Source organism: Ranitomeya imitator, chromosome 2 (genome assembly GCF_032444005.1).
Source record: "Ranitomeya imitator isolate aRanImi1 chromosome 2, aRanImi1.pri, whole genome shotgun sequence".
In the NCBI taxonomy this organism is placed as follows: domain Eukaryota; kingdom Metazoa; phylum Chordata; class Amphibia; order Anura; family Dendrobatidae; genus Ranitomeya; species Ranitomeya imitator.
Genome location: NC_091283.1, coordinates 29532950 through 29545972, shown reverse-complemented (window position 1 = coordinate 29545972; position 13023 = coordinate 29532950). Strand labels below are relative to the sequence as shown.

At 43.0% G+C, this 13023-nt stretch overlaps 1 protein-coding gene across 1 annotated transcript in view; it reads right to left on the bottom strand.

Moving 5' to 3' along the window:
• Positions 1–6607: 6607 nt before the first annotated feature.
• The window catches only part of LOC138661546 (antigen peptide transporter 2-like), a 41051-nt gene continuing 34635 nt past the window's right edge, over positions 6608–13023 (bottom strand). The window contains exon 12 of the mRNA XM_069746344.1: positions 6608–12898. Within this exon, the coding sequence (XP_069602445.1) occupies positions 12710–12898 (189 nt within the window). The 3' untranslated portion in view covers positions 6608–12709. The remainder of the gene's footprint in view (positions 12899–13023) is intronic.

Here is a 13023-nt window from a genome sequence, read left to right as displayed (position 1 = left end):
AAGGGGGTGATAACAGGAAGAAAAGTTCCTATGTCACCTGCTAGAGATCACAGAAGACCGTACAGGGAGAGGTGACAGGAGCAGAATGTGATCTGCTAGAAGTGGTAATATAGGCTTTGAACAGTCAGTGATGGCAGTAGGAACAGGAATAGTAAGGGGGTGATAACATGAAGAAAAGTTCCTGCGTTACAGGCCAGGGATCACAGAAGACCGTACAGGAGGAAATGACAGGAGCAAGATGTGATCTGCTAGAAGTGGTAATTTAGGATTTGAACAGTCACTGGTGGCAATAAACAGTAATAGTAAGAGGGTAATAACCTGAAGAAAAGCTCCTACGTTGCGTGCTAGAGATCACAGAAGACCGTACAGGGGGAAATGACAAGAGCAGGATGTGATCTGCTAGAAGTGGTAATAAAGGCTTTGAACAGCCACTGGTGGCAGTGGGAACAGGAATAGTAAGGGGGTGATAACATGAAGAAATGTTCCTGTGTCTTTTGCCAGAGATCACAGAAAACTGTACAGGGAAAAATGACAGGAGCAGGATGTGATCTGCTAAAAGTGGTAATATAGGCTTTGAACAGTCACTGGTGGCAGTATGAACAGTGATAAATACTTTTCCTGATTGGAGGTGATGACATGAGGAAAAGTTCCAGTATCATAGGAGACGGTACAAGGGGAAGTGGTGATTTAGGCTTTGAACAGTCGTTGATGGCAGTGTGAACAGGGATTCATATAGTCTCTGATTGCTAAGGGGGGTGATAACATGAAGAAAAGTTCCTGTATCACCCTCCAGGGATCACAGCAGTCCGTACGGGGGAAAGTGACAGGAACAAGGTGTGATCGTCTAGAAGTGGTGATTTAGGCTCTGAACAGAGTCGTTGGTGGCAGTATGAATAGAGATACATTTACTCCCTGATTGGTAGAGAGGGTGATAACATGAAGAGAGTACCTGCGTTACACTACGTGGGGCTGTACAGGGGGAGATGACAGTAACAGGGGGTGACCGCTGACGACAGTGTAAACAGGGCCTTACGTTTACAGGTTAGTCTGATACCGCTTTCTACTAGTGCTACGGTGGGAAGTATTTCTTGTTCAGTCATCCTGATACAAAGTAATTTAATAGATTTTTTTTAAAAAATACAGTTCAGATCCTTTTTTTCCTTGATGTTTTTCATACATTTGTCCATTTTACAACCACAGGGATGACATTGGCCTCATTACTGAATATAGGATAAGAGAGATGGGCGATCCGCAGGTGCAGTAATTATTCAGAATTACAGGGAAGCTTTTCATCCTCATCTGGAGCTCGGGTCCGAATAGAATAAATGTATTTGTTACAGATTTTTGTGTGTTTTCTATAGAGATGACTGTGCAGTCGTAGTGATTGGCGCTGTGCAGAGACGGGAGACACCTGCAGACGTCACTAAAAGTCGCCTGCGGTTGTACGTAGGTTTTGCTGATGATTAAAGCGAGAAATTACTGTTTCTGGCTTAAACACGGGTCCATAAAATTCCCTTTTCTTCACCAGTTATACTGTACGTTCCCGATCACTAGATTATAACCCATAGTGCCATTTGTTGTGGGAAAATCATCCGGCCCTCCCATAGATATAGCCGATATAGTGTCGGCCATTACTACCTCCTGTGGTCGGCATTCCACAGTTTTACTGCTCTAACTGTAAAGAACCCTTTATTTAACTTCTGCAATCTTCCCCTCTTCCTGTGTAAGGAATAAGTCATGTTCCCGTCCTTAATATTGACCATTTATTTAGACATATAAATGTGATTTGAGGAGACCTTTTTGCTAAGCTAAACAAGCCCCCAAAAAACAATTCCTCGTACATCAATATTGGTAGAAAAATAAAAAAATATATAAATCTTAAAATGGGAAAATTAAAAAATAAAAACTCCCAATAGTTACGCATTTTAGACGTATTCAGATTTAGAAAGTTTGTATAATTTTTCTTCAGGAGCACGGCGCTCCTCTGCCTCTTGACTTCCTGCTGTCAGGGGGTCGGTGCGCTCTTGATGATTGACAGTTCGGACCCGCTGAGCGCTCCGCTCTCCCTTCTGGCAGAGGATCACTGATGTTGGCGGGATCTAGTGATCTGGGAAGCTCCGGGACTGCACTTGCAAGGATTACAAGATTAAGTCTCAATCTGTCCCGGATCCGGTATGTCCCTTTTGTAAAAATAAATAAGGTCCTAAAAAACAAATATTGTTTGTATCACTATTACATCTAAAAAATAAATATACAGTCATGGACAAAAATTTTGAGAAGTAGACAAATATTAATTTTTCCAAAGTCTACTGCTTCATTTTTTCTAATGGCAATTTGCATATACTCCTGAATGTCAGAGTGATCAGCTTAACAGCAATTACTGTACTTGCAAAGTCAAGATTTGCCCAGAAAATGAACTTTAACCCCCAAAACACATTTCAACATCATTGCAGTCCTGCCTTAAGAGGAGCAGCTAACACCATTTTAGTGATTGATCCATTAACACAGGTGTGGGTGTTGATGAGGACAGGGCTGGCGATCAATCAGTCATGATTAAGTAAGAATGACATCACTGGACACTTTAAAAGGAGGCTGGTGCTTGGTATCATTGTTTCTCTTCAGTTAACCATGGTTATCTCTAAAGAAACACGTGCAGCCATCATTGCACTGCACAAAAATGGCCTAACAGGGAAGAGTATCGCAGCTACAAAGATTGCACCTCAGTCAACAATCTATTGCATCATCAAGAACTTCAAGGAGAGAGCTTCCATTGTTGTCAAAAAAGCTCCAGGGCGCCCAAGAAAGACCAGCAAGCGCCAGGACCGTATCTTAAAACTGTTTCAGCTGCGGGATCGGACTACCAGCAGTGCCGAGCTTGCTCAGGAATGGCAGCAGGCTGGTGGGAGTGCTTCTGCACGCACTGTGAGACTGCGGAGACTCTTTGAGCAAGGCCTGGTTTCAAGGAGGGCAGCAAAGAAGCCACTTCTCTCCAGAAAAAACATCAGGGACCGACTGATATTCTGCAGAAGGTACAGGGAGTGGACGGCTGAGGACTGGGGCAAAGTCATTTTCTCTGATGAATCCCCTTTTCGATTGTTTGAAACAGCTTATTCAGAGAAGAAGAGGTGAGCGCTACCACCAGTCTTGTCTCATGCCAACTGTAAGGCATCCTGAAACCATTCATGTGTGTGGTTGCTTCTCAGCCAAGGGAATCGGCTCACTCACAGTCTTGCCTAAAAACACAGCCATGAATAAAGAATGGTACCAGAATGTCCTCCAAGAGCAACTTCTCCCAACCGTCCAAGAGCAGTTTGGCGCCCAACAATGCCTTTTCCAGCATGATGGAGCACCTTGCCATAAAGCAAAGGTGATAACTAAATGGCTCATGGAACAAAACATAGAGATTTTGGGTCCATGGCCTGGAAACTCCCCAGATCTTAATCCCATTGAGAACTTGTGGTCAATCATCAAGAGACGGGTGGACAAACAAAAACCAACAAATTCTGGCAAAATGCAAGCATTGATTATGCAAGAATGGACTGCTATCAGTCAGGATTTGGTCCAGAAGTTGATTGAGAGCATGCCAGGGAGAATTGCAGAGGTGTTGAAGAAGAAGGGTCAACACTGCAAATATTGACTTGCTGCATTAACTCATTCTAACTGTCAATATAACCTATTGGTACTCATAATATGATTGCAATTATATTTCTGTATGTGATATAAACATCAGACAAACACTAATAAAAACCAGAGGGCAGCAGATCATGTGAAAATATAATTTTGGTGTCATTCTCAAAAATTTTGGCCATGACTGTATTACTAAAAAAAGAAGAATTATTCTTTGCCAGCGTAAAAAAACATGAAACAAGATGGGTTTTATTTGATTTTTTTTATATAGATTTCCACCATATAGCTAAAAAAAATAGGAATCATATATTTACTCCAAACAACAAAATTTTATTAAGTATTAATGTTAAAAAGCCACCAACCTGTGGCTACACCAACAAAAAACCACTAAAAAACTAGTGAGGGGAACTGGACATACCCTGCTCAGTTTCTATATTACGGTCTGCCTATCAGCGGGGGTTGGCGCCCTATGGGGTCACGTATTGGCGCCCCTGCTCCACGTCGGCTAGCCCTAGGGTCCCTGAAATGCCCTAACCATATGTTTGGGCCCCTCTACCCACACAATCGTGTACTAAAGGTCCCCTATAAGCTAAACATAGACCACACCTGAGTCTAGGGATTCCTATACCCCACACCGTGAATTTAAAAACAAATTGGAGAACATGTGCATATGGGCGTATGACGGAATATACCAAATCTCTGAGCTCTATTGCTCTAGATAATGATTACTTGAGCAGCACATTACACATATCCGTAATATGTATGCACCGATAAAGGTATTTGTGAAATGTAGCTGGCCAACCTGTGGCTAATAACACAAATGTATCTATACATAAATCAATGGATCAAAGATTTCAACATTCGTTCTCTGATAGCAGTATATACACTCAGGCTATAGCCCATACACCTTTATCGCATTCCATCTGGGATATACAACATCGATGGAAGCAAACATTAGTGCTCATCATGAGATGACATGCCATCTATATCATAACTATGTAGCCTCTGCATAGGTCTGCAACATTTTTCCTGAGGCATATATCCCATTGATAAAGACAAGATCAGTACTTACAAGATTTTGGTGCCGTCCGCCTCATCAACGCGTTTCGCCCCTCTGGCTCATCAGGAGGCTCGATCCCGTATCATGTGTTCCGATGATTTTTGAAGAAAATTATGCCTTTACCTCATTTTTATACCGGACCGCCAAAGCGTCCTGCGCGTGTAGTTCCTGTTCCAAAGCCGGATATGACATCAGCTCGGCTTCTCTCCCAGGACCCGAGGATTAATCCAGTGTGCCTGCTCGAGCTGGAACGCTCAGTTCCTCACTGCGTTCCACCGAGTGTCCTCTGCGCATGCTCCCCCTGTCCACCAATGATATTGATATGTCTGGGAGGATACCGCTCGCGCGTCAGATGGATCATCTAGCCATATCCCCGTGCTGTGCTATCGAAGATCTGCGCACAACGGTCTGTGCACACCTCACTTTATCTATGTGAGTTTAACATGCACATTGACTCTGCGCATGCGTTAAGTGAAGCGCTCAGCTTTATATTATTCTAAACGTTCAGCATCATAGGATTTTACCCCAAACGCCGGCGTTATACAGACTCGTAGTATACTCTTCCTTGGTCACATGGTTACAGCCTCCTTTTTCATTGGGCCTCAAACCTTATCCCATGTTACACTTTGTACACACCTTAAAGCACCCCAGTGCCAATACATATCTCTCGGCCAGCTGTTCAATTGGATACTATTGAGCCTACCGGGTGTTGATAAATAAAATTTGTTCATATACATCCCTAGTAGACTTGATGAATATAATTATGGTTTATCTATGGACCTACAGATATTACAATCAAATTTGTAACCTTATATAGATCCAGGCCGTCTGTCAAGTCGTACACATTGCGCTGCGGATCCCGGTAAATGATTTTAATTCAATGATTGTACATACTAATCTATGTATACCCCCCTACAAAACAGAGGGCCAATAACAGTAGAGAGCAAGTCCCGCTTCCTAGATTTGATTTACTGTTCAAGATTATCTATACACTAAATGTTGATGGTAACAGATACAGGGTATTTCCACTAAAGAAAGCATGTGAACGACTGTTGTTCATTTAGTCCCTTTGGGGACATAGTGTCCATTCTGAACGTCCATTCACATTCCCTTTGTAGGATGGTCCTGTCTTGATCTCCCCCCCCGGGATTAGGTTTAACCACTTCAATGATGGCAAATTTAATGTTCATTGGGTCATCCGAGTGTTGTGACCTCATGTGCCATGCCAGCGTGGTGTCTCTCCCGTTTCTAATATCTCCTACGTGTTCCCCAACCCTCCTGCGAAATTCCCTTTTCGTCTTCCCGATATCTTTAGGGCAGGGACACTTGGCCATATACACAACCCCTACTGATTTACAATTTGAGAAGTCGCGTTGGTAAAAAACTTTCCCTGTAGAGGAGCTCGAGAACGACTTGTTGGGTTTCATCCACCTACACATTTGACATCCACCGCATCGGTAGAAGCCACACGGCTTTCTACTTAGCCAAGAACCCTCAGCTGCTGGCTTCATATAGTGGCTATGGACTAGTTGATCTTTAAGGGATTTTCCCTTCCTAAAGGTAATGTCTGGACGTGAACTCAGAATATCCTTGAGGTCTGGGTCCATCATTAATATGTCCCAATGTTTGTTTATAGCCTCTCTTACCTTCCTATGCTGGTGGTCATAGGTGCCTATAATCCTAATGACCTCATCCTTATCTGTTCGGGTAGCTTGTTTGTGTAAAAGCTGTTGTCTATCGTTGTTGGCCGCGGTTTGATATGCTGTATTCAAAACGTGGTGGATAATTCTTTTCTTTAAATCTAAATAGCATGTCCCCAGCTTGGCTGTGAAAGGTGCCAATCTCCGAGCAATTTCGCCTCAGCCTTAGAAACTGGCCCTTTGGGATCCCCCTTTTTAAGAGGTGCGGGATGATGGCTATTCCAGTTTAGGAGGCTGTTGGTGCTCGTGGGCTTACGATAGATGTTTGTCATTAGGCCACCATTTGGTGCCTTCTTGATTTTGAGGTCCAGGAAGGCTAGATCCTAGTCGTGAATTTCCGATATAAATCTCAAATTTATGGCATTCACGTTTAGCTCAGTAATAAATGTTAGAAATTGTTCTTTCGTGCCTGTCCAAATCATAAAAACATCATCTATGAATCTGAGCCAGATGGCTACAAATTCATGCCACCATTTGGTATCTTCCCCAAACACCACGGTTTCTTCCTACCAGCCCAGGAACAAATTTGCATACGATGGGGCACAGGGACACCCCATCGCAGTGCCCCTGAGCTGCTAAAAAAAAAAATAACCCAAATAATTAATAACACAAAACTTTTTTCAAACTTTTTATTTATTTTTGTCACATTTTCTGCAATGCAAAACCAAGAAAAAGTCTAATATTAGAAAAATATCAGAAAATAGAACAATACAGATTGAGATCAAAAGAGTCAATTATTAACGATGTCTCCTGGATCTCAGGATGTAAATGAAAATTTACTTTTTTTTTCCTCCTTTAAAAAATAAATATGAAGACATACATTTTCTTTTCTTTATTTCTGGGTTCAGATATACCAGCTGTTTGTGTGCAAGGAATCGCTGCCTGCACCATTTCTTTGTTCAGCTGAACAATGTGGCGATTCTCCTTTGAGGACATTTTTTTTTCTTAAATGCATGTAATTGGGTTTATTAATTATTTTTGCAGTTGGGTTTAATTAACCATTTAGCATTGTCTTCCTTCTATAGTCTCTGGCGTCAGAAAGTTATATGAGAATCCATCATTCGGCCCCTTATTACGATCTGACGGGGAAGATTTTAACCCCTTAATCCCATATGACGTACTATCCCGTCGAGGTGGGGTGGGCCTTAATTCCCACCGACGGGATAGTACGTCATAGCGATCGGCCGCGCTCACGGGGGGAGCGCGGCCGATCGCGGCCGGGTGTCAGCTGACTATCGCAGCTGACATCCGGCACTATGTGCCAGGAGCGGTCACGGACCGCTCCCGCCACATTAACCCCCGGCACACCGCGATCAAACATGATCGCGGTGTGCCGGCGGTACAGGCTTCCCTGAGACGATCGGTACAAGGTGATGTACTCACCTTGTACCGAGCGTCTTCTCCCTGCAGTCCCCGGATCCAAAATGGCCGCGGGGCTGCATCCGGGTCCGTAATGACCCAACCTATAAAACTGTCCCACTAGTTAACCCCTTCAGTGAACACCGTAAGAAAAAAAAAACGAGCCAAAAAACAACGCTTTATTATCATACCACCGAACAAAAAGTGGAATAACACGCGATAAAAAAGACGGATGTAAATAACCATGGTACCGCTGAAAACGTCATCTTGTCCCGGAAAAAAATGAGCTGCCACAAAGCATAATAAGCAAAAAAATAAAAAAGTTATAGTCCTGAGAATAAAGCGATGCCAAAATAATAATTTTTTTTATAAAATAGCTTTTATCATATAAAAGCGCCAAAACAAAAAAAATGATATAAATGAGATATCGCTGTAATCGTACTGAGCCGAAGAATAAAACTGCTTTATCAATTTTACCAAACGTGGAACAGTATAAACGCCTCCCCCAAAAGAAATTCATGAATAGCTGGAAATCGGAATAAAAAGTGATCAAAAACTGTCACGTGTCCAAAAATGTTATTAATAAAAGCGTCAACTCGTCCCGCAAAAAACAAGACCTCAGATGACTGTGGACCAAAATATTATAGGTCTCAAAATGTGGAGACGCAAAAACTTTTTTGCTCTAAAAAAGCGTCTTTTAGTGTGTGACAGCTGCCAATCATAAAAATCCGATATAAAAAACGCTATAAAAGTAAATCAAACCCCCCCTTCATCACCCCCTTAGGGAAAAATAATAAAATTAAAAAGATGTATTTATTTCCATTTTCCCATCAGGGCTAGGGTTGGGGCTAGGGCTAGGGTTGGGGCTGGGGTTAGGGCTAGGGTTGGGGTTAGGGTTGGAGCTAGGGTTAGGGTTGGGGCTTAAGTTAGGGTTGGGGCTAAAGTTAGGGTTAGGGTTGGGGCTAAAGTTAGGGTTAGGGTTTGGATTATATTTACGGTTGGGATTAGGGTTGGAATTAGGGGTGTGTCAGGGTTAGGGGTGTGGTTAGGGTTACCATTGGGATTAGGGTTAGGGGTGTTGTTGGATTAGGGTTTCAGGTAGAATTGGGGAGTTTTCACTGTTCAGGCACATCAGGGGCTCTCCAAACGCGACATGGCGTCCGATCTCAATTCCAGCCAATTTTGCGATGAAAAAGTGAGGCTATGTTCACACTTTGCGGATTCCACTGTGGATTTTTCCGCAGCAGAATTCCAAAATCCGCAGTGAAAACCCATTGAGGTTTTTACTGCGGATTTATCGCGGTTTTTACTGCGGTTTCTTCTGCGGATTTTCATCTGCAGTTTCCTATTGGAGCAGGTGAAAATCCGCAGAAAAGAAGTGACATGCTGCGGAATGTAATCCGCAGCTTTTCCGCGCGGATTTTTCTGTAGCATGTGCACAGCGTTTTTTGTTTCCCATAGGTTTACATTGTAATGTAAACTCATGGGAAACTGCTGCGGATCCGAACATAGCCTAAAACAGTGCTCCTTCCCTTCCGAGCTCTCCGGTGCACCCAAACAGAGGTTTACCCCAACATATGGGGTATCAGCGTACTCAGGACAAATTGGACAACAACTTTTGGGGTCCAAGTTCTCTTGTTATCCTTGGGAAAATAAAAATGTGGGGGGCTAAAAATCATTTTTGTGGGAAAAATAAGATTTTTTATTTTCGCGGCTTTGCGTTATAAACTGTAGTGAAACACTTAGGGGTTCAAAGTTCTCACAACACATCTAGATAAGTTCCTTGGGGGGTCTAGTTTCCAATATGGGGTCACTTGTTGGGGGTTTCTACTGTTTAGTTACATCAGGGGCTCAGCGTACTCAGGACAAATTGGACAACAACTTTTTGGGTCCAATTTATCCTGTTACCCTTGTGAAAATACAAAACTGGGGGCTAAAAAATTATTTTTGTGGAAAAAAAAAAAATAATTTTTATTTTCACGGCTCTGCGTTATAAACTGTAGTGAAACACTTGGGGGTTCAAAGTTCTCACAACATATCTAGATAAGTTCCTTGGGGGGTCTAGTTTCCAATATGGGGTCACTTGTGGGTAGTTCTACTGTTTGGGTGCATCAGGGGCTCTGCAAATGCAACGTGATGCCTGCAGACCAATCCATCTAAGTCTGTATTCCAAATGGCGCTCCTTCCCTTCCGAGCTCTGCCATGCGCCCAATGGTTTACACCCACATATGGGGTATCAGCGTACTCAGGACAAATTGCACAACAACTTTTGGGGTCTAATTTCTTCTCTAACCCTTGGGAAAATAAAAAATTGGGGGCAAAAAGATCATTTTTGTGAAAAAATATGATTTTTTTATTTTTACGGCTCTGCATTATGAACTTCTATGAAGCACTTGGTGGATCAAAGTGCTCACCACACCTCTAGATGAGTTCCTTAGGGGGTCTACTTTCCAAAATGGTGTCACTTGTGGGGGGTTTCAATGTTTAGGCACATCAGGGGCTCTCCAAACGCAACATGGCGTTCCATCTCAATTCCAGTCAATTTTGCATTGAAAAGTCAAATGGCGCTCCTTTCCTTCCGAGCTCTGCCATGCGCCCAAACAGTGGTTTATCCCCACATATGGGGTATCAACGTACTCAGGACAAATTGTACAACAACTTTTGGGGGCCATTTTCTCCTGTTACCCTTGGTAAAATAAAACAAATTGGAGCTGAAATAAATTTTGTGTGAAAAAAAGTTAAATGTTCATTTTTATTTAAACATTCCAAAAATTCCTGTAAAACACCTGAAGGGTTAATAAACTTCTTGAATGTGGTTTTGAGAACCTTGAGGGGTGCAGTTTTTAGAATGGTGTCACACTTGGGCATTTTCTATCATATAGACCCCTCAAAATGACTTCAAATGAGATGTGGTCCCTAAAATAAAAATGGTGTTGTAAAAATGACAAATTGCTGGTCAATTTTTAACCCTTATAACTCCCTAACAAAAAAAAATTTTGGTTCCAAAATTGTGCTGATGTAAAGTAGACATGTGGGAAATGTTACTTATTAAGTATTTTGCATGACATATCTCTGTGATTTAAGGGTATAAAAATTCAAAGTTGGAAAATTGCGAAATTTTCAACATTTTTGCCAAATTTCCATTTTTTTCTCAAATAAACGCAAGTTATATCGAATAAATTTTACCACTAACATGAAGTACAATATGTCACGAGAAAACAATGTCAGAATCGCCAAGATCCATTGAAGCGTTCCAGAGTTATAACCTCATAAAGGGACAGTGGTCAGAATTGTAAAAATTAGCCCGGTCATTAACGTGCAAACCACCCTCGGGGCTTAAGGGGTTAACTTTTGTACCTGCTTTTTATGACCTCATCAAAGTTGAATGTGCCAAAAAAACAAACGGTTCAACATTTTGCAAAAATTATTTAAAAAAAATTTTTTTTTTTAAATCCTTTCTAGGTCGATAATTGTCGAACATTCATAAAAAAGCTTGATCTACACCATGGATGTGTCATCGTGTCGCTAATCCTTTATGTTGGCATGTGAATCGTCGGTAACACATGTAGACAGCATGTGCTGCCGATTTTTTTTTTTTTGCAATTGTATGGGGACAATATGGCCATATAACTGATTGTTCCGCCCCCGTGCAATGTGAATGGCTCATTACACGAGTACATTGTATATAGTTATTTTCTCACCTATCCCCATTGAAAACACACAAACAGTCGTTCAAGCCAAATATTCATGTGTATGAATGAGGGGTCGTCCTTTTGTAGCGGAAGTGATCGGCACCAGTAAAGTTACGACCCAGCACTCCTGCCGAGACATGTGCATGATCGTCGGCCAGGAGTGATGTAAAAAGTTTGAGCAATATCGAATACTGCATGTGGGTTTGTGAAACTTCTACGCAAGGAAATCCTGAATTTCCCACACTATCTATAATACAAAAAACCACGAGGCGTAGTGGGGTAAAGTCATTGCGCATCTCAGACAGTAGAGTATGTTACAGAAAAGCCAAAAGACCCCCAGGAGATGGCAGGAGGAAGGTCCACGTGGGCTACATCTCTGGCGGCTCCATATGGGACAATGGCTCCTGTGAACGATGGTCGATGCCGCGATTACGTGATGGAACCTTATCAATTATCCTTATCTGACATCAGATCGTTTATTTCTTTACACGATTATCTACTGGTGTAAATGTACCGTAACACTGAACGATATCGCTAGCGATCCGTGACGTTGCAGCGTCCTGGCTAGCGATATCGTTGAGTTTGACAGGCAGCAGCGATCTGGATCCTGCTGTGACATCGCTGGTCGTAGCTGAAAGTCCAGAACTAAGCGCAGGGCCGCGCTTAGTAACCCGATGTTTATCCTGGTTACCAACGTAAACGTAAAAAAAAAACAAACACTACATACTTACATTCCTGTGTCTGTCCCCCGGCGCTGTGCTTCTCTGCACTGTGTAAGAGCCGGCCGGAAAGCACAGCGGTGACTTCACCGCTGTGCTCTGCTTTCCGGCCGGCGCTTACACAGTGCAGAGAAGCACAGCGCCGGGGGACAGACACAGGAATGTAAGTATGTAGTGTTTGTTTTTTTTACGTTTACGCTGGTAACCAGGATAAACATCGGGTTACTAAGCGCGGCCCTGCGCTTAGTAACCCGATGTTTACCCTGGTTACCCGGGGACTTCGGGATCGTTGGTCGCTGGAGAGCTGTCTGTGTGACAGCTCTCCTGCGACCACACAGCGATCGCTGCAGCGTCGCTAAATGTGACGGTACCTTAAGTGGGGCCTAATGTAAAGCAGCAGGTTAGGAGGAGCGGACGAGCAAAGCTGGAGAAGATGGAAGAGATGACAGTGACTGTTACATCACGTGCCTCGGACATGTACATAATTTATGTGTAGTCCGTGGGGTTTCTGGGTCCACATTTATAGAATATTTCCTCCATGTTCCTTTAGGTTCAGTCGCCGTTCTTCAGGAGTTTATAGTAAGCTCCCTCCTTGTTCTTCACCAGCTCTGTGTGATTTCCGCGCTCGACCACCCGACCTCCATCCAGAACTAGAATCTGGTCCGCGTCTCGCACTGTGCGCAGCCGATGAGCGATGATCAGGACGGAGAGGCCGGGGATATTCTGCACAGACTGCTGGATCTGTGGAGGACACATATATTAAAGGGAACCTGTCACCTAAATTTCGCGGGACCTTTTTTCGGTCCGATGGGCGGTGTTTTCTTCACCCCTTCCTTTCCCGCTGGCCGCACGCTGCCCGCAATATT